Source organism: Elgaria multicarinata, chromosome 23, assembly GCF_023053635.1.
Source record: "Elgaria multicarinata webbii isolate HBS135686 ecotype San Diego chromosome 23, rElgMul1.1.pri, whole genome shotgun sequence".
NCBI classification, from domain to species: Eukaryota; Metazoa; Chordata; class Lepidosauria; order Squamata; family Anguidae; genus Elgaria; species Elgaria multicarinata.
Window position 1 is genome coordinate 10,167,156 of NC_086193.1, and position 19,670 is coordinate 10,186,825.

A 19,670-nucleotide genomic window follows, 5' to 3' on the forward strand; every position below is an offset into this window, starting at 1 on the left:
TTCCGGAATTTAAGAAAGCCATAAAGACTGATCTCTTCCGGCAGGCCTGCCCAGCGGAATTTTAAGGTGCCTTTTTTAATGGTGTGTTGCTTTTAGTGATGTATTGGTTTTAAATGTTTTAATTAGTTGTATGATGTTGCATTTGTGTTGTGCCCTGCCTCGATCTGGAGGGAGAAGCTTGTTACTATTATTATTATTATTATTATTATTATTATTATTATTATTATTATTATTATTATTATTATCTTTGCCTCTAATCCAGAGATTGTTGTGCCAAAGTCAAGCCAGTGGTATTTTCTGCAGCACGCACAGCAAAAGGCTCAGTCAAGTGGGTTTACACGCCGGTGCAGTTAACACGTGTTTAGCATAGTTGCAAACTGGGTGATCCAAATTCTTAATGCGTGGCCTGAACAGTATAAAATCTGTAACCTGTTAGTTAAAAACCAGCCATCTGAATAAGCTAAAAACGACCCAGCCTTTGTGCTACGTTTTAATTGAGATTTTAATGATTTTGGATTTTTGTCAACTGCCTTTGGGTGCCAGTTTTTGTTGGGGGGGGGGGGGGACGGAACAGGAATCGAACCCAATCAAACAAGGCAGGGTTTTTACCCAGGCCAAAATCAGAAGAAAAAGTTGGCAACCAGGGTTAGGGAAAAGGCGATGCTGCATCGCCCTTTTAAGAGGTGTGCCCTGCGTCCCTCCTCTTTCTTCCCAGAGGCAAGAGAGGCTTGTGCAAGGCCAATCTCGATTTCCACGACCTTTGGATAGAAAGTGTTCTCTTTTTTTCTTTCTTTTTGAGGGAGAAAGGGAGCAAGAGGCAAGCATGATCAGCTAGAGGGTTTTGTGCTCAAAGAGGGACCCACCACGTCGATTAACCCCTTCCTGCTCGAGCGAGCGCGTCCCGGCTGCCCTCTCCGCGCGTTCCCACGACGCGCAAACACGCACCAGCCTCCCTGACAGGCGCCCGCGTCGCCAGCCATGCGGCCGTTCGTCCCGCTTGGGGCGGCTGTCGGCCTCTTTCTCTCCGCCTTCCCGATCTCCTATGTCTTGAACAGCGTGACAGCCATGGAGCAGTGAGTATCGTGTGAACGCGGGTCGGGGACATGCGAGTTTCTCGGGGCGGGAGCGGGGGAAAATGACAGAATCACTCAGCAAGGTTTGTCTTCTGTTGCTGTAAAGCAGTGGTTCCCAAAGTGAGCGGTATTGCCCCCTTGGGGGCGGTGGGATTGCATAGGGGAGGCGTTAAGAGGCAAAGGGGCGGCAGGGGGGCGCTGGCAGGCAAAGGGGCGGCAGGGGGCGCTCAGGTGGTCGCTCCAGAAGGTCCTAAAACCGAGCAGTAAAGAGCGGCAGGGTGTGACCTGAAAAAGTTTGGGAACCACTGCTGTAAAGCAACTTTCCTCAATCCGGTCCCCTTCAGATGTGCTGGAACTGCAGAGGCAGTTCGCTTATGTACACCAGTTGCTGGGGAACATGGGCGGGAGGGTGCTGTTACACCATGTCCTGCTTTGTTGGTTCCTGGTCAACAGCTTTGTGAAAACAGCGCTGGACTGATTGGACCCTCAGTCTGATCTAGCAGGGTTCTTCCGTACTGATGACTACAAGTCCCAGCATCCCCCAGCCAGCCATGCCTAGAGGGCACCAGCTTGCGGGAGGCTGCTGTAAAAAGTCCTGTAGAGGAGATTGGCTGATTTTCAACCTTTGGGTTGCCAACATCTCTCCTGCTCCTCTGCATTTAACAGCACGTTGGCCCCATTTAAGCGCCGCGCTTGAAGAAACCGTCCCCTCTGCCGAGCCTTTGGCCGATCCAGGCGCTGTCCAAGACAAGACACAAGAGCTGTGGTTCGCCTCATCAGTTGGCCACCCAGCGCAGAGGCGCCCCCCTCCATGACCCACGCTTCTCAATGAATAAATAAATGTCAGTTTTCCATAGGAATACTGGTTTTAATCTGCTGCAGCAAGAACAAGCAGCGGTTGTCACAGGGCTGGGTAACTTTTGGAGCTCCAGATGTTTCAGCCTACAATGCCTATCAGCCCTAGGCAGCATAGGCAACAGGAGGGATAATGGGAGTTGTAGTCCAAAACATCTGGAGGTCTTCAAATTGCCCAACTCTGCCTTAAAGGCTAACAAACCTATTGGAAGCTTTTGTGGAGTTATTATTATTATTATTATTATTTATTTATATAGCACCATCAATGTACATGGTGCTGTACAGATAACTGGGGAATGGACTCGTGTCTTGCTGGGAGACCTGAGTATTATTATTATTATATTTATTTATTTGTATCCCGCCTTTTGCCCAATGCTGGGCCTCAAGGCAGCCTTACAAAGTTTAAAACATACATGGGGGGGGGAACGTTTGAAATATACAACAAAATTAAAAGTCCTTAACATAGATGGAGGGCCAGATTATTCTCCAAAGGCCTGCTGGAACAAACAAGTTTTGGCCTGCTTCCGAAAGCCCATCAAGGAGGGAGCCAGCCTAGCTTCCCCGGGAAGAGAGTTCCAAAGCATTGGAGCAGCCACCGAGAAGGCCCTCTCCCATGTTCCCACCAGGCGCGCCTGTGAAGATGGTGGGACTGAAAGGAGGGCTTCTCCAGAAGATCTCAAAGCACGGGCAGGCTCAGAAGGGAGAATACGGTCTTTCAGATAACCTGGACCCTAGCCGTATAGGGCTTTATAGGTCATAACCAGCACTTTGAATTGTGCCCGGAAACAGACTGGAAGCCAGTGGAACTGTTTTAAAAGGGGACTTGTCTGCTCCCTGTAACCAGCCCCGGTCAACACTCTGGCTGCAGCTCTTTGAACCAGCTGGACTTTCCAAACACTCTTCAAAGGCAGCCCCACGTAGAGTGCATTACAGTAATCCAATCGGGATGTAACTAAGGCATGTGTCACCGTGGCCAGGTCCGACATCTCTAGGAACGGACGCACTAGTTTTAACTGCGCAAATGCACTCCTGGCCACCGCTGAAACCTGGGTGTCCAGGTTCAGGGCTGAATCCAGAAGTACACCCAAGCTGCGGACCTGTGTCTTCCCTGAGTCTCCATCTATGTAGTGGAAGGAGTTACATTGCCACGTGGGCATGATTTTCAAGGGGGGATTATAGCTGGGGAGGAATGGGTTAATGAAACTTGCTGCAACACCTCCCTTTGCATGGTAATTAAGCTTGCCGAGGGGAGGCTTTTCTGCATTCATAATTGTGGATAGGATGCAGATTAACTGAAGAATTTATTTTATCTGAGATGTGCTCAGGGCTCTCAACGTCTTTATTAATGACTTGGACGAGGAGGTGCAGGAAACACTTATCAACTTTGCAGATGACACAGATTTGGGTGGGATAGCTAATACCCTGGAAGACAGAAACAAACGTCAAAGTGATCTTGATAGGCTGGAGTGCTGGGCTGAAAACAACAGAATGAAATTTAATAGGGATAAACGCCAAGTTCTACATCTAGGAAATAGAAACCAAATGCACAGTTGCAAGATGGGGGATACTTGGCTCAGCAATATTACAAGCGAGGATCTTGGAATTGTTGTAGATCACAAGCTGAATATGAGCCAACAGTGTAATACGGCTGCAAAAAAGGCAGAAGAGCGAGCGCTCATGGAAAAGTTGGCGCTCTTCCCTCTATGCAGGCTGAGTCATGTTTCCTGATGTCTGGAAGATAGAGAGATGTACCCGTCTGCCGAAGCTTGTCTACCTTTGACTCCGGCCGCTGGTTGGGCGCGCCGTTCAGCAAAAAAGTTGCTATTTTTTGAACGGACAAATTTGGCTCGCCTCACCTCTCCGTTGATTGATGCATGACATACTCTGGACAGGCTGCTCCAGCAGCACATGGGACTTTGGACCCCTTTCTGTGTAGAAAGCAAATTCTGCCGGCTGACGCAGTGTCCTGGCAAGCTACGGCGAGGTTTCCCCATAAGCCGGGCCGTCTGGTGACACGTACACACAGCATTGTCAAAGGGTAGGGTCCATGAGCCACAGCAGCTAAAATAGAATCATAGAATAGTAGAGTTGGAAGGGGCCTCTAAGGCCATCGAGTCCAACCCCCTGCTCAATGCAGGAATCCACCCTAAAGCATCCCTGACAGATGGTTGTCCAGCTGCCTCATGAAGGCCTCTAGTGTGGGAGAGCCCACAACCTCCCTAGGTCACTGGTTCCATTGTCATACTGCTCTAACAGTCAGGAAGTTTTTCCTGATGTCCAGCCGGAATCTGGCTTCCTGTCACTTGAGCCCGTTATTCTGTGTCCTGCACTCTGGGAGGATCGAGAAGAGATCCTGGCCCTCCTCTGTGTGGCAACCCTTTAAGTATTTGAAGAGTGCTCTCATGTCTCCCCTCCATCTTCTCTTCTCCAGGCTAAACATGCCCAGTTGTTTCATTCTCTCTTCATAGGGCTTTGTTTCAAGACCCCTGATGTACCATTTCTTTATTTGTTGGAGTTCCACGCTGCCCAAAGCTAAAGGTGTCTGGGCAGTTAACCAAACTGAAAACCCTAAAATATGATCACACAATGAAACAGAAATAGCTCCAGCTATTGGGCGGTATAGAAATGTAATAAATAAATAAATGAATAAATACATAAATATTATTATTTTAAAAATAACAAGCTTAAATTTTGAGTGACCAGATACAAAAGAGGGCTGGGCTCCTGCAGCTTTTAACTGTTGAGATGAAAAGGGATTTTTACCAGGTGCTGCATGCATACAAAGGACATGTGCTGAAATTCCATTTTCTATACAACTGTTCATGATACAGGAGCCCTGTCCTTCTTTCCATATGGACACCTTACGGTTGGCCGTTGTGCGAACCAAACGCTGGATCTGGTCAAGAGGGCAGGGCTCCTGCAGCATACAAATGACCCCTGCTAAAATTCACTTTCCAATACAACTGTTAAAGATACAGGAGCCCTGTCCTCCTTTCCATAGGGTCACCCTACTATTTTGCATTTGAGCCTCCCTTAAATCACAGCAGATTCATGACTGCAGGAATGAAACAGAATTAGGCTCTGCGGCTATCGCTGTCTGAGGGTGGGGTGCACATTTTGGGGACCCCTGGGCTGTAGGGCCTTTGGTGGTTGGCCCCAAAGTCTGGGTCTAGCTGCACTACGGGTCCCAAGTTCAAATCCTGACTTCGCCAGTTTAAAAGCTCAGGTTGCCGGTGATGGAGCAGGGTGGGTACACGAATCTCTACTGGAGAATTTCTGCCGATTAGAGTAGCCAATACTGACATGTTATAAACGGGGGCGTCCCTACGATTTAGCAGAGTGAAGCACTTGCCTCAGGCAGCCGGTGAGGCGTATACTGAAAGGGTTACCCGTTGTCCTTTGAGTGATCGCTGTGTTTTGTCTTCCAGAGAGGCGATTGTTGGATAAATAAAATAAATAAATAAAATTTAAAAAAATATCTGCCACCGGTGACAAAATAACTTGACTGGTCTTAGGTACTATGCACCCTGATATATATTTTTTTGGGGGGAGGATATCCAGGGAGATACCCCCCTGTCCTGGGTCTAAGGCAGCTTTCGACGTTCCATGGGTGCCTTGTCCCAAATTTCCCCGGTTGGAACGGCAGCTGATTCTTTGTCCCGACCTGCCTGCATCCTTTGTGCCAGCAAAGAGCAGCCGCCAGAGAGCAGATCCCGTACCGTTTTATGCCTGGGGTCATCCTGGCGCTGCGTTTTAATCAAAGCTGCACCCACTCGGGGTATGATTCCCCTCGGCTGGGCCCCCAAAAATCAGGGTTGGAAAACAGTTTTGGCGCTGTCCTTGATCTGACAAATTAGGAACGCAGGAGCGATAGCAAAAGCACAGAGCAGGGGGCGGGGAACCCTTTGCCAGGGCTCCCCGCAAACGATTATTAACCCTGAGCGATGCTGAGTAGCCTTTTCTCATCTCGGCCGGCTGCACGGTTTGCTTTGCTGCAGGGTTCCCGGCCTGTCGGCTCTGCATTGCAGCTGTACAGCTGGTTCCGAACCGAAAACTTGCAAGCTGCAGGAACTCGGGGACAGATGGTACAACCAACGGGGACGGGGCTTTGGATTTGCATTAGTAGCTTAGCGATTAGAGTGACTGCTTTGCGTGCACGAGGGCCCGGGGTTCACTCCCGGCATCTCCGCTTTCAGTGATCTCAAGTACCCGGTGAGGGGAAAGGATCTGTCTTTGCCAGGGGGCCTGAAAGACAGCTGCCAGTCAGAGGGTCACAATTTGGGGCAAGGTGGACCGATCGAGTCCGTCGATTGGGAAACCCCATTCTTTTTTTCGGGGGAATTCTGCGACGTGTACGAACTCCGGAGGGGTGTGTTTTTTCTGCGACCTCTGACCAATTTGCGCAAATCGCCGCTGAATTTCTGCAAAAACGCGGCAAAATTTCCTCCGACCGTGCAAATTTGGGCATCACGTGTGCGAATTCGGTCAAGCTATCCCTGTCCAGGAGAGGCCGTAGCTGGCGAACCAGCCAAAGCTGGTAAAAGGTACTCCAAGCGTCCAGGCCTACTTGGGCCTCCAGCAACAATGATGGGTCTCGGAGTACCCCCAAACTATGAATCTGATCTTCCAGAGGGAGGGCAAACCCAACTAGAACAGGCCATGAAAACCATGACATGATCATAAAGCCAAATTAATACCACCAGTGGAATATCATTTCCTATTTTAATAAGAGCAATAGCTATTATTATTATTATTATTATTATTATTATTATTATTATTATTATTATTATTATTATCTCTTTCTCACTCATGGTGGTTTTTCTACACGGACATGACGGGCTTTGCCAAGTCCTGCTGTCTTTTACAGATTCGGGAATTTCCTGACAATTGAGCCTGTTTTAAGTATGACTGCTTTCTAGATGTTGGTGTGGATGTATTTTGGCAGGCCCAGTTTCTGAAGCTTTTCTGTATAGTTTTTTAATGTGATGCCAGTGACTGATGTTACTAATGTAATAATTATGGCCTTTTCCTGTTGCCATAGTTCTTTAACTTCAACGGTCAACGGATGTATATTTTTCTCTCTTTTCCTCTTCCTTTTCTACAACATTTTTGTCACTCGATATTGCTATGTCAATGAGGTAGGTGTGTTTTTCTTTTTTGTCTATGGCCGTTATGTCTGGTCGGTTGCAAGGTATTGGCTAGTCTGTCTGAATTGTTCTGTTCCAGTATGTTTCATGGTCTGATTATTATTATTATTTATTTTATTTTATTTGTATTGCAAGAATACTCTATGTAGAAAGGGCAGCAGGTAAGTTTTTGAGGACAGATAAAGAAGAAATTTATATATTATGAGATTAATTGAAATGAATTTGAAGCAGCATAAAGAAACAAAGGTTATGCGTCATCCAGAAATGTTCTAAAATTCCTACGTACAGATTGGCCTTGATATCGCACCGCTGATTTGGTTCACTGCAGTGGTTTGGCTAATTGCCAGCGAACGCAAAGATCTGAGCACCTCCTTTTTCACTTTTTGATTGTTTTAATTCTGTGTTTATTATCTCCTGCCCCGTCCAGTTCGTGGGCCATCACAGCGGCTGGCTTTGCAGTCCTGTTGTTCTTATCTGCTCTGGTCTACCTTCCAGCCCGGTCCCAAGATCCTCTCTTCTACGGTACGTTAGTTGTTCTTTTTTTGCTTTTTCTGTTTTATTTTGGGGAGGGAGGGAGGGGGGGGAGGGAGGGAGGGAGGGGTGCTGCTCAAATCTTGGTTGGGGTCCACTCCCCTTTATTTGTTCCCACAACCACAGGGTACAGCTGTAAATTTTCTCATCTGGTCACCTATGGCGAGTAGCGATTGCCTCCCAGGCCACTAACTCCTGGAAGATGGGTCTGTGGATGGTAGAGGGGAGCTGCTGGGGGTCCAGGGTTCAGTCTCCTAGAGAGCTGCTGCCAGTCAGAGTAAACAGAACTGGACTAAGTAGGATAGACGTTCTGACCTGGTATAAGGGAGCAGAGCTATTGCAGCAAAATTGGAGCTTTGCCAACCTCAGGGCCATGGATGAAATCCAGCCGGCCTGGAGTCCCAATTTCCTTTTAGGTTGCAGTCTTGTGCATGTTTAGATGGGAATACATCCTGCAACGCCCAGCGTTCCCCCAGACAGCGTGGTGGGAATTGTAGGACTTTTTCTTTCTTTCTTGACATACATCAAATTGTGCCTTTTAATTGGCAATAATATGACAATAATCTGCTTTTACTGCTTTTAAATTATATATTGTTTTAACTTGGATCATGGTTTAATTTGTTTTTAACTGTGCATATTTATTGTTTTATACTGTATGTTTTTATCTGTACACCACTCTGAGATCTTAATGATATAGGGCAGGATATAAATGTTTTAAATTAATTAATTAATTAATTAATATTAATAATAATAATATCATCCTGCCTTTGAGGAACCCAAAGTTACGGGTTACTATGTTAATTATTATAGCTCCTTTTATGCTTTTCCTTCCTGGTTGAATCTTAAAGTAGCAGATTGTGGTCAAGTTTTGACCTTTACAGGCTGCATTTCCGTCCGTGGATATTTACTCGAAAGTAAGACCCATGGGACTCCATGAAGTCTTCCCAATGCAGAGTGAGCTGTGACTAAACGTATTTAGCATTATGCAGGTTTAGACAGAAAAAAGGAAACTTTTTTTTAGACCTTTTTGGTAGGACTTTTTTAAAAACATCTAAACCTGCATAGGATTATGCCTATAGTGTATTTAAGTAGTTGCTGCTTCCTCCTGAGTAGGGTTGCCATATTCTGAATCCACAAAACGGGGAGATTTTTTTTTAAAGAGGGGGGGCTAGGATTTTAAAAAAGCTGAGCAATATGTAAAGGTCTGGGGAAAGAAAGAACGCTATCTAAGCTTCAGTTCTCTAACACTGCAATCCTATGTGTGTCTACTCAGAAACAAATCCTATGAAGTTAAATAGGACTTATTCCCAGGAAAGTATGCATTAGGGCTGTGCACGGACACCCCCCCCGATCCGATCCGCACCTGATCCGCAAATTCTGGATTGGGTCTGCCTAGGGTCCTCTCCGCTGCGGAGCTCCGGATCCAAATTGGAGCTCCACAGCAGCGGTGGCGGCAGGTAAGGCCCCCCTCCCTCCTCCCCCCTTACCTGTGTCCGTCACAGTCCGGCGACTGCGTCAACTGAGCCCGAGGACTCAAACCGGTTTGAGTCCTCGGGCTCAGGTGAAGCCGCTGCCGGAATTTTATTTATTTATTTTTATTTATTTAAGGATTTTTATGCCGCCATTCAGCCAAAAAAGGCTCTCACAGCGGCTTACAAAAGTATTTCTTGACAGTCCCTGCCCACAGGCTTACAATCTAAAAGACATGACACAAAAGGAAAGGGGATTGGGAAGGAGGAGGAGGAGGGGGGAAAGGAAAGCAAATTCAGGCACTACAATCTTAGTTGGAAAGTTCAGCAGTTACAGTTGACAGCAGGATGGAGGGGGCTCTGAGCTGGAGCTGGACCCAGGCACGGTGGAGAGGTGCCTGGCTGCTGCTTCCTCCCTCACTGGTGGCCTCTCTATTTTACTGGAATGCGATGGATTCAGGTAAGACCTTTCCCCCCTGCCCCCTTACCTGGCTCCACTGCCATCGCTGCACGGACTGTGGTGGCGGCAGCAGGTAAGCCCCCTTCCCCCCTTACCTGCGTCTGTTGCGTTCCGGCAGCGGCTTCACCTGAGGCCGAGGCTCAAAGCAGAAGGGCAGGCCATGGTTGCGGCCTGGTCTTCTGGTTTGAGCCTCAGCCTCAGTTGAAGCCGCCACAGGACTGCGACAGAGGCAGGTAAGCCCCCCTCCCCTCTGCCCCCTTACCTGGCTCTGCCGCCATTGCCACAGACTGCAGCAGCACCAGGTAAGCCCCCACTTACCTTTTCTTCGGAGCTCCAGATCAAGGCGAAGGATCCTCTTCGCCTCGATCCACACACCCCTCCCAATCCGCTTCATCTCCGCCTTTATCGGAGGCGAGTCAGGCCGCCTCGCTATTGCTTCTACGCTCCGAAGCAAAGCGGAGCACAGCCCTAGTATGCATAGGATTGCAGCCTAAAGTAGTTAAGCGCCTGCAAATAAATAACAGGCAAAGAACAGTTTACGCAAACAAATAGGGAAAAAATGACACTAAATTACATTTCTCCACTAGTTCTCAAAAGCTAGAGGAGACTTCAGTATGGAGGCTTACACTCCAGGCTCAAGGCACCGTTTCGGAGGTTGGAATTTCTCCGGCCGGCTGGAACAGGAATCCGGGATTCTTGACTGACCAGCTGGGACATTTTGGAAATGCTTGGAAACCATGACATTCCCGGTTTTGCGGGACGTGTGGCAACCCTACCCCTGAGGATAGGGCAGGCTGTGAAATTCATCATGGAAATTAGCAGACCTGTTTATACAATGTAGAGATCGCTCATCAAAGCTCAAAGCCTGTTCAATAATAATAATAAAAAACACACAGAGAGACACGCACAGACCTGTTAACCAAGCCCAATTTGTTTTCCTCCTTGGGCCAGTGTTTATGGTTTTTTCTTTCACCTCGGGGATCGACGGAATCATCGCTTTGGAAGAGGACGGCTATCTAAACAACTTTCTGGAGTTCTACATGAGAGAGGTGCGTCCGCAGAGGCCTGGGGTCGGTGTGTGGATGTTTCAGGGTGGGGGGACCACCCGCCCCTCCAGCCTGTCTGAGTTGCTTAGCTCCAAACTCCAGAGGAAACGCAAGGAGCAATGGGAATTATTTAGTAATGGCGCCTCTTGCCAGGAAAGCAGTTAGCAGAGGAAAACAAAATGAAATGCAAAAGGGTATGAGCATTTACGAGTCCCCCATGCACACAGGCTGTCTTAGAATGGTAAAGGGAGGCTACGCCTTTCTTTAGCGAAGAAAAAGAAAAACAGTTTCACAAATTTTTGCATATACAATGCAGGTACAGCATAGAGTTTCAACAGAGTCTGTTTTGTGTTATGTTGTAACACCAGCAGGAGCAAGAGAGCTAGCACATCTGCTATTTGAGCACCACGATCACACCTCTCCTTAGTCTTCTCTTCTTTGAGTGCTGAGATTAAGCTGAGTTCTGTTGTTTTCTCCTTGCTAGGGCGAGCCGCACCTCAGCACAGCCTACGGCATTATGATTTGCTACTGGGACGCAGTGGTCCATTACGGCCTTTACCTCGCCATGATTGCAGCCATCGCTCAAAGGTGAGGGGTCCTCAAGAGCCGTCCAGGATTGGCCAGAGCCCTGGTGACAGCACCTAACAGGCAGAAAACTCAACAGGCGCAGCTTTGCTAGTCCCTCAGATGGATTTTTGCCTGTCCTGCTGTTGTTTAGAGGCTCAGGAGATCCCTCCAGGGGGGGAAAAAGAGGTGGCAGCATGAAAAAGGGGAGCTAAGTGGAGCCTCCTTGGACAGGAGCAGTTTACCTCTCACCATTAGTTTGCTGGGGTTAGACAGGGGAGGACAGTAGATCAAGCTACTCCCATTAGCCATGATAGCAAGGGAGACCTTTCGAGGTGGGTGTCCACACATGAAAGGGTCTTCTCTGCAATGGCCCCATACCTCAAGAATAAGTTTCTAGCAAGGAATCCGCCACACCCCATCATGCCTTTTATTGCTGGTTTTGCCGTTGCTTTTATTGCCATTTTCACTTTATTGTATTCGTACTGTTTTCGTGGCGTTTTGGTCGTTCTTAATATGATCATACTGGCTTTATGTGTTTTATTGCTGCTTATGTTTTTATTTTACTGCGTTTTATTTATTCATTCATTCATTTATTGCATTTACGTACCGTACCACCCCATAGCCGAAGCTCTCTGGGCGGTTTACAAAAGTTAAAAACAGTAAACATTCAAAACAAATATATGAAGCTTAAAAACATAAAAAGCATAAAAACACAGTATCCTTATAAAAAACAGCTATTCTGGGGTCTGTTAAGAACAAACAAACTCAGCATATGTTGTTTGATGCTGTTAAATGCCTGGCGCCGAAAAGATAGCAAAGTTGGCTCCAGGCGAGCCTCATCGGGGACATCATTCCACCATTGGGGGGCCACCATTGAAAAGGCCCTTTTATTGCTGTGTACGTTTGTCATGCAGAGAAAACAGCCCTGCAGGGGGAAACTTAAGAACCAAGTACAGAATGCCGGCTGGCATTTTTTGCGGGGTGGATGAGGGATAGAAAACTGGGGGCGGGATGGAATAGAGTATGGTCGAGGAGGGCTCAGCTGACTGGCTGGCTGGAGTGGCAAAGAAGAGCACTGCATATACGGCAACATTTTGTGTCAGGGCCGCCCTCTTGCCTCCCTTCTAATGACGGTCATTCTCACTTTGCACTCCAGGAAAAGTTACCGGAATTTCGGCCTCTACTGGATCGGATCTCTCACCATGAGCCTGGTGGTTTACCTGTTGGGGAACGTGATCGGTACGTGATCCTTTCGTGGAAAAATGACTCTTGCCCAAACTCTCTCTTTGACCCAAGTGTCGAAACTATTATTGATTTAAAATAAACAAAATTAAGGTTAGATTACTGCAGTGTGCTCTCTGTGGGGCTGCCCTTGCAACTGTTTTGGAAACTGTTTTGGAATGTAGCAGCTCAGCTGTCTTCAGCAGCTGCCCCTTTCCAGTATGTTTGCTGAAGAAACAGCACTGGCTGCCTGTTTGCTACCGGGTCGGATTTAAGGTTTCGTTATCAGTGCAGCATTCCCTGAACCATCTGGGACCTGGATATCTGAGAGAGCGCCTTCTCCCTTACCAACCTGCATGGTCACTGAGGTCATCAGATGGGATGCTCCTGGTGTTTCCACATGGGCCGTTTGGATCCCACTCGGAGCAGAGCCTTCCACGGGGTGGCTCCCTCTCTGTGGAACTCCCTGCCTCTGGAGATCAGGCAGGCACCAAAGTCATTTCATTAACAGCGCCAGCTGAAGACATATTTATTTATTTATTTATTTATTTATTTATTTATTTATTTATTACATTTCTATACCACCCAATAGCTGAAGCTCTCCGGGCGGTTTACAAAAGTTGAAAACAATGAACATGAAAAACAAATATACCAAAATTTAAAAGCATAAAAACAGCCATATCCTTTTAAAGCAGCTATTCTGGGGGTCAATTAAAAAAGCATATATTGTTAACTGCCTGGGAGAAGAGAAAAGTCTTGTCCTGGCACCGAAAAGATAACCATGTTGGCGCCAGGCGAGCCTCGTCGGGGAGATCATTCCGTAATTGGGGAGCCACCACTGAAAAGGCCCTCTCTCGTTCCGTTTAAACAAGTTTTCCTTGACATTTCAGGCAGGTTTTTTATTATTATTAGCATAATTTGATTTTAAGGGTTTTAACCCTGGATTTTGGTTCTCCCCTCCCCTCCTCGCATCCCTTTTCGTCACGTGAGAATATTATTCTGGGATGGAGAGCCTCCAATAAATACATAAAACCGGTCCTCCAAAGCCTGGCCTCTTGGTGAGCCTTGCACTGTGTCTGCTTCTAGGGAAGTATGGCCACGAAATCCGCCTGGCGTTCATGCTCAACGCCCCTTACCTCCTCGTCTCTGTCTGGGCTGCCGTGAGGATTTTCAGCCACCCCAGGACCTCGCCCTTGATGACAGCCGATAAGGTACCAAAGAAGAACTGGGCGGGATCAGGTCTGTCTAGTTCAGTGGGCGTCCGAACTCCGCCGAGAAGTCCACCGGTTGGTGGTCTGCAACATTTCGGGATAGACTGGCCCTGTATATGGAGGTTTCAATTCATCTACTTGGCTTAATAACCACGGATAGACTTCTCCCTCATGGAACTGGCCAAGGGTCCATCCAGACCCCTTCTTTATCGCTGCTGGGAAAATTCATTCCCTTCCAGCAATTGTGAGGATTGCGGCTAAACTCAGAGGGAACAAGAAAGATCTGAAGTGGTGGGCGGGCAGATCATGTCAGCCCCCCGCTCATAGAAAAAATCTTGGGGCTTCACCACCACCCCACCACCCCATGAGCCCTGCCTGCCGTACACCGCTGCCCACATTCCCTGCTTCTCCAATTCGCCCAAGGCTTCATTTTCTGATTTTCTTTCTTTCGCTTTGGGAAGGTTGTTGAAGAACAGCGCAAAACCTTGTTGCAGCGTCCGCTGGATCTGGGCCTGGTGGGCTACCTCCTTTTCGCCGTGGCCTTCACCCTCTTCCGAGGACTGGTGAGCATGCGGGCATAGAACCAGAGGTGGGCGGGGTCTGCGAGATCATCTAGTCTAACCCCTCGCTCGGTGCAGATGACGCCCATTGGTCCTTGTGTCCTCGTGTGTACCTGATCCTTCTAACTTGTGGATATTCAGCGTGGAGCGTTCTAAAAACAACAACTCTACCATAGGGTGGAGTTTTCCCACCAAAAAACACATTTCTCAAGAAATGTGTTTTCTGGTGGGAAAACACCAGAAAATTTACCAGGGTTGAAATTTACAATGACTCAGTTCAGACCACATGTTAGTCATTAGCAGTGTGAAATCTCCACTCAATGGTTGAGTTTCTAGAACACAACATGTTCTAACTCCAACATTGTGTGACTGTGGGCTACCGTGGAGGTGAGTGAAATCCATTGTGACGTTTGATTGACAGTTCCTCCGCCCCCTCTCCTCCCCCGGTCCTCCCAATTGTATCCCCTCAGCCATTGCTGAAAAAAAAAAAAAAAAAAAATTCAAGCCCGGCAGCTCTCCTAGAGCGGCACATGTTCCTTTCGCCACTCTTGCCAGAGAACTCTGTAGCTAGTGGGAAAAGTCAACACAACGGAAAACTCCACGGAGCCCTCCACACAACGGTTGTGCAGGAACTCTCCTCGGCGCAGCGTGGATATTCAGCGTGGAGCATTCTAAAAACAACAGACAACACATTTCTCAACGGTGGTGTAAAAACTCCACTGTGGAGTTCTTAAAACCACCATTTATTTATTTATTAAATTTATATACATAGCTGAAGCTCTCTGGGCGGTTTACAAAAGTTAAAAACAATGAACATTAAAAGAAGTATACAAAATTTTAAACCAATAAAAATATAAAACAACAGTCTCCATTTAAACCACAACAGTTCTGGGGTCCATTAACAAACCAACAAACCTAGCATATGTTGATAAATGCTGTTAAATGCCTGGGAGAAGAGAAAAGTCTTGACCTGGCGCCGAAAAGATAACAATGTTGGCGCCAGGCGAGCCTCGTCGGGGAGATCGTTCCACAATTGGGGGGCCACCACCGAAAAGGCCCTCGCCCTGGTTGCCATCCGTTGAGAAGTGTGTCGTCTGAACTGAGCCCATAACAAATGATTTTTAAAAAAAGCGTTGGGCAGTGGAATGAAAGAGATGGCATTTCGGATAAGTTGGGGCCAGAGTGCTGCCGCTGCTTTTGAGTCAGCAAGGTGGAGGAAACGTTTTTGCAATTCCCCCCATTCATTTGTGCGCGTGGTTTTAGGTCGTCCTGAATTGCCCGGCCGATGCCTGCTTCAATTACATTTACCAACATGAGCCCTACCTGCGTGATCCGGTCGCCTACCCCAAAGTTCAGGTGAGCAGCTAACTTTCTCTGGGAGGGTAGTGTTGGTGCTCTGGACTCCAATTCCCATAATCCCATGCTGGTTGGGGCTTATTGGACTTGTAGACTCCTAGCCGAAAACATCTGGAGGGCACCACATCGTTAGCCATTTCCGACATTTTTCGGGATGGGACAACATTTTTATGGTGGAGAATCGAAAATCAGTTTTGTTTTCCCAACAGGCCATAAAACGAGAAAAGAGTGGGGAAAATAAAATCTATAGTGGTGTGGAAGTACTTACTCCCACAAAAAGAGAAGCAGTTAAGGGAAAATTGGATATATCCAAACATATAACAACATTTGTTGTAAACCGCCCAGAGAGCTTCGGCTGTGGGGCGGTATATAAATGTAATTAAATAAATAAATAAATAAATTTTAAATATGCTTGCTATTATCTCACTCAAAATTAAAGCGATTGATTAGCAGCCAAAAATGCCCACCAATTCGTCACACATACAGGCTGTACAATATTAAATTTCAAATCCAAGGTTGTACAAATACATCCTGCCGCTATTCCAAATGCATTTCGACCAATCTGGGCCTCTTCAGCAGGAGAAAATATCACAATGATCAATCACTGCTAAAACAAAATTGACATGATGTTTGAATTCCTGCATGAAGCCGGCATTTGTAATATATATATATACACAAATGGAGAGCCATACCACACAACCGTTGTGCTGCATCCAGAAAAGGTTGCTTAAAAAACAACGGTCTGATCTATCATTCCTTGAGATGAAATCTGGGGAATACTGATTTTCCAAACTGTAGAAACCAGAGAGGGCTACTGTCTGTCTTGCTTAATTAGTTAGGGTGCAATCCTATGCGTAAATAGGCAGAAAAACGTCTTTCAACCGAGACAGAAAAAGGTTCTATAACTCCCAGACAGATAAAAGTCCCAACAATTCCCAGAAAAAAGTCCTGTAACTCCTAGATGGATAAAAAGTCCCACAGCTCCCAGACAGATCAAAAGTCCTACAGCTCCCAGACACTAATAAAGTAAATTGATTTGAATGTCTTTTCTACTGGCTGTAGTCTGTGATTATTGCCTGCAATACCAAATGTTTGTTTGTTTATTTATTTATTTATTTATTTATTTATTTATTTATTTAAAACATTTATATCCCGCCCTATATCATTAAGATCTCAGGGCAGCCTACAGATTAAAAAAAAATGTTGCGTTGCCACGCTTTCTCTATCTAAGGCAACTCTGCTGTAAGTCATACGAGGCTTTAAGCCAAAGCGATTTTAATTGTAGTGCGTCTTAGTTATCTCCAACCTATTTAGAAGCCCCTCATAATATGAGTCCCTAAACCGTGGCTTACTTGGCTTGTTGCTAAATCTGGCTCTTTTCTTTAATCTGGCAATATTTAAATCTGTCCTGGAATGAAATGCTATTCTTAAGGGAAGGGTTAACATGCCCCAAATCATTCTCTCTTTGAACCCGGATGGGATCTCATCGCTACATTTTTGAACGCAGTCAAGTGTCCGCTCACAGCGTTGCAATTTGAGTAAAATCTGGCCTTCGTGTTCTGGTTTCTAGATGCTCGTCTTCCTGTTTTACTGCCTGCCGTATTTCTGCGCCTGCATCTATGGCTTGCTCTCCCCTGGATCCACATGGATGACCGATTGGGCTTTGGTTTTCGCCGGTGCCATCGCCCAGGTAACGTTGCAGAACCGGCGGTCTACAACCAAATTGCCATATTTTTAGGGGTTATAACATTTGGAGGAGGGGCGGTCTGTTGTTCTGTTCTGGCAAAAATAACGACAGGGCGTGTGGCACATCAGAGCGCAAGAAGAACATCAAAAGAGCCCTGCTGGATCAGACTGTGGGTCCATCTAAACCAGCACACATTGTCCACCCAGCTGTTGACCAGGGACCAGCAAAGCATGACATGGGTGCAAGAGCACCCTCCCACCCATGTTCCCCAGCAACTAGTGCACACAGCCTTACTGCCTAGGATACTGGAGGGAGCACATAGCCATCAGGGCTAGTAGCCCTTGATAGCCTTCTCCTCTTCCAGGAATTGATCCAACCCCCTCTTAAAGCCCGCCGAACTGGTGGCCATCACCACATCTTGTGGCAGTGAGTTCCACAGTTTGCGCTGTGTGAAGAAGTCCTTCCTTTGATCTGTCCTGAATCTCCCACCCGTCAGTTTCATGGGATGACCCCCTTTGGGTTGTAGTATTTTGAGAGAAGGAGAAAAATGTCTCCCGGTGTCCCGGGATTTCTTCTTCTTCTTCTTCTATAATCACCCGCTCCTTCAATGTTCCAGGCGCAGTTTTCCCACATCGGCTCTTCGCTTCACCAGCGCACTCCTTTCCCCTACCGCACTCCGGAAGAGTCCTGGTGGCCTGTCATCCTTATTAACGTGGCCTACACCGTGGGGCCACACCTCCTCGTTTACCGCTGCCTCCGCAGCCCGGCCTTTTTCGGCCAGCCGGTTTCCCGGGACGAGGACAAGAAGACCCAGTGAGAGCAGCAAGGCGGGAGCTGGCCGGATCCTCCGGACACAAACCGGATCCCGCTACGCTTCCTTGAGAAACTCCACTCCGGCGGTCTTTGAAACATCTCCGGGGCAGTTCAGGACCACTCCGCGTCCCTCTCGAAACCGACGCGGGAGCTTGTTTTGTCTACATGGCACGCTTGAATCGGGTTGGAAACCGGTTCCAACCCAACCAAGGAATCTTGGGGGTTGGGGGGTGGGGGAAATGTGGCTAGCAATATATAGGGAGGAGATGTCTCGGCGTTTTTAAGCATTCTCCAATCGCCAGAGATTATTTGGGCTGGTGGTAGGTTGGGAATATATAGATTTTTGTAAAAATCCGTTCTGTCTGCGTTTCTGTCAGACAGTTGGGCCTTTCGTTCTGCCGCCCACTCATTGGGTTTTTCCCGATTTCCCAAATTTGCGCAAATTCACGCTTGCGCAAATGGGCAACCGCCCTCAAATGCGCAAATACCATCCCCCAAGATGCAAATTCCACCTATAACTGTTATGAACCGCCCAGAGAGCTTCCGCTTTTGAAAGAAATGGATAGAAATGTAATAAATAAGTGCGATTATTTTTTTTATGTGTCAGCTCGTGGGGTTATATATGCATTTGGGGGGGGGGGGATGTACGTATTTTTCTATGACTAAATTTGCGTAAAATTCCAGGAAGTAAAATGAAAGATCTGCAAGTCTGGGGAATCTCTGTGATTTGGGGGGAAACCGGCCCGCTTTGGAAATCATGGGTTGGATTCGTAGAAATTCAAACTCATTTGATTCCGTTGTGGATTTCTCTGACACCCCTAGTGGTTAGGGGTGACGAATAGCAAGAGAAAGTTTTCAGAGTGTTTTAAAGCAGAGATGGGCTACGCCTGGTCCGCAGGCCTCCTTTTTGGTCTTTTGTGGTAGTCCATAGGTGTGCGCGAGGGGCGTGCTGGGTGTGTCCAGGCACACCCTAATGTCTCAAGCAATGAGCATCTTCTCAATCCTCTCCTCACCTGCAGCCAGGCAAGCCGAGTGCATAGCAGGGCATCAGTGTCTATAGTATTTAATAAATAAATGCATTAAAAAAAGGTCCTTTATGACTGAGTATTCAATAAATGTTCACTTTTAAAAATTGGGCTCCGGAGCCTTGGACATCCCCACCTCTGTAAGGTAGACAAGCCAGCTTTTGAGCGCCTGGACTATTACATTGTACTTCCTATGCCAAGGGAGGGCGGTGTCTTCATTTGCTGTGAACGAACACGAAGCGGGCGCTTGGAGGTATTTGATGGAAGTTATTGTTCACAGAATTAAAAAAAGCGACAAACGTACGTACGTCTTTCATATGGTTTTGCTTCTTGTGAAGCGTGCACGGTTGGGACTTGTAGGAACATCAGAGGAGCCCTGCTGGATCCGACCGAGGGTCCGTCTAGTTCAGAACTCTGTTCACACAGGGGCCGACCAGCTGTCAACCCGGGAACCACAGGCAGGACTCATTCTACAACCGGGGTGCCACAGCAGAAAAGGCCCTGTTCCTGGTAGTCACCCGCTTCACTTCCTTAGGCGGGGGTTATCGGAGAAGGATTGCTGAAGTTGATCCTAGAGTCCAGGCGGGATGAGACTTAAGAACCCAAGAAGAGCCCTGCTGGATCAGACCGAGGGTCCATCTAGTCCAGC

General features: G+C 47.3%; 1 protein-coding gene across 1 annotated transcript; it reads left to right on the plus strand.

The window, feature by feature from the left end:
* Positions 1-784: 784 nt before the first annotated feature.
* TM6SF2 (transmembrane 6 superfamily member 2) lies at positions 785-19,296 on the plus strand. Its single transcript, XM_063147132.1, has 10 exons — positions 785-1,073; positions 7,503-7,597; positions 10,487-10,584; positions 11,066-11,169; positions 12,305-12,387; positions 13,456-13,580; positions 14,042-14,143; positions 15,404-15,496; positions 17,067-17,186; positions 17,800-19,296. The coding sequence occupies exons 1-10, from the start codon at positions 979-981 to the stop codon at positions 17,998-18,000; spliced, it is 1,116 nt and encodes a 371-aa protein (XP_063003202.1). The 5' UTR covers positions 785-978; the 3' UTR covers positions 18,001-19,296.
* The last annotated feature ends 374 nt before the right edge of the window (positions 19,297-19,670 follow it).

What these genes read in the sequence shown, in the direction of transcription:
- TM6SF2 (XM_063147132.1), top strand. Translation starts at nt 979, where the DNA reads ATGCGGCCGTTCGTCCCGCTTGGGGCGGCTGTCGGCCTCTTTCTCTCC. An exon ending in CCTGTTGGGGAACGTGATCG is followed by an intron (nt 12,388 to 13,455) that starts GTACGTGATCCT and finishes GTCTGCTTCTAG; the next exon opens with GGAAGTATGGCCACGAAATC. An exon ending in TCGCCTACCCCAAAGTTCAG is followed by an intron (nt 15,497 to 17,066) that starts GTGAGCAGCTAA and finishes TCTGGTTTCTAG; the next exon opens with ATGCTCGTCTTCCTGTTTTA.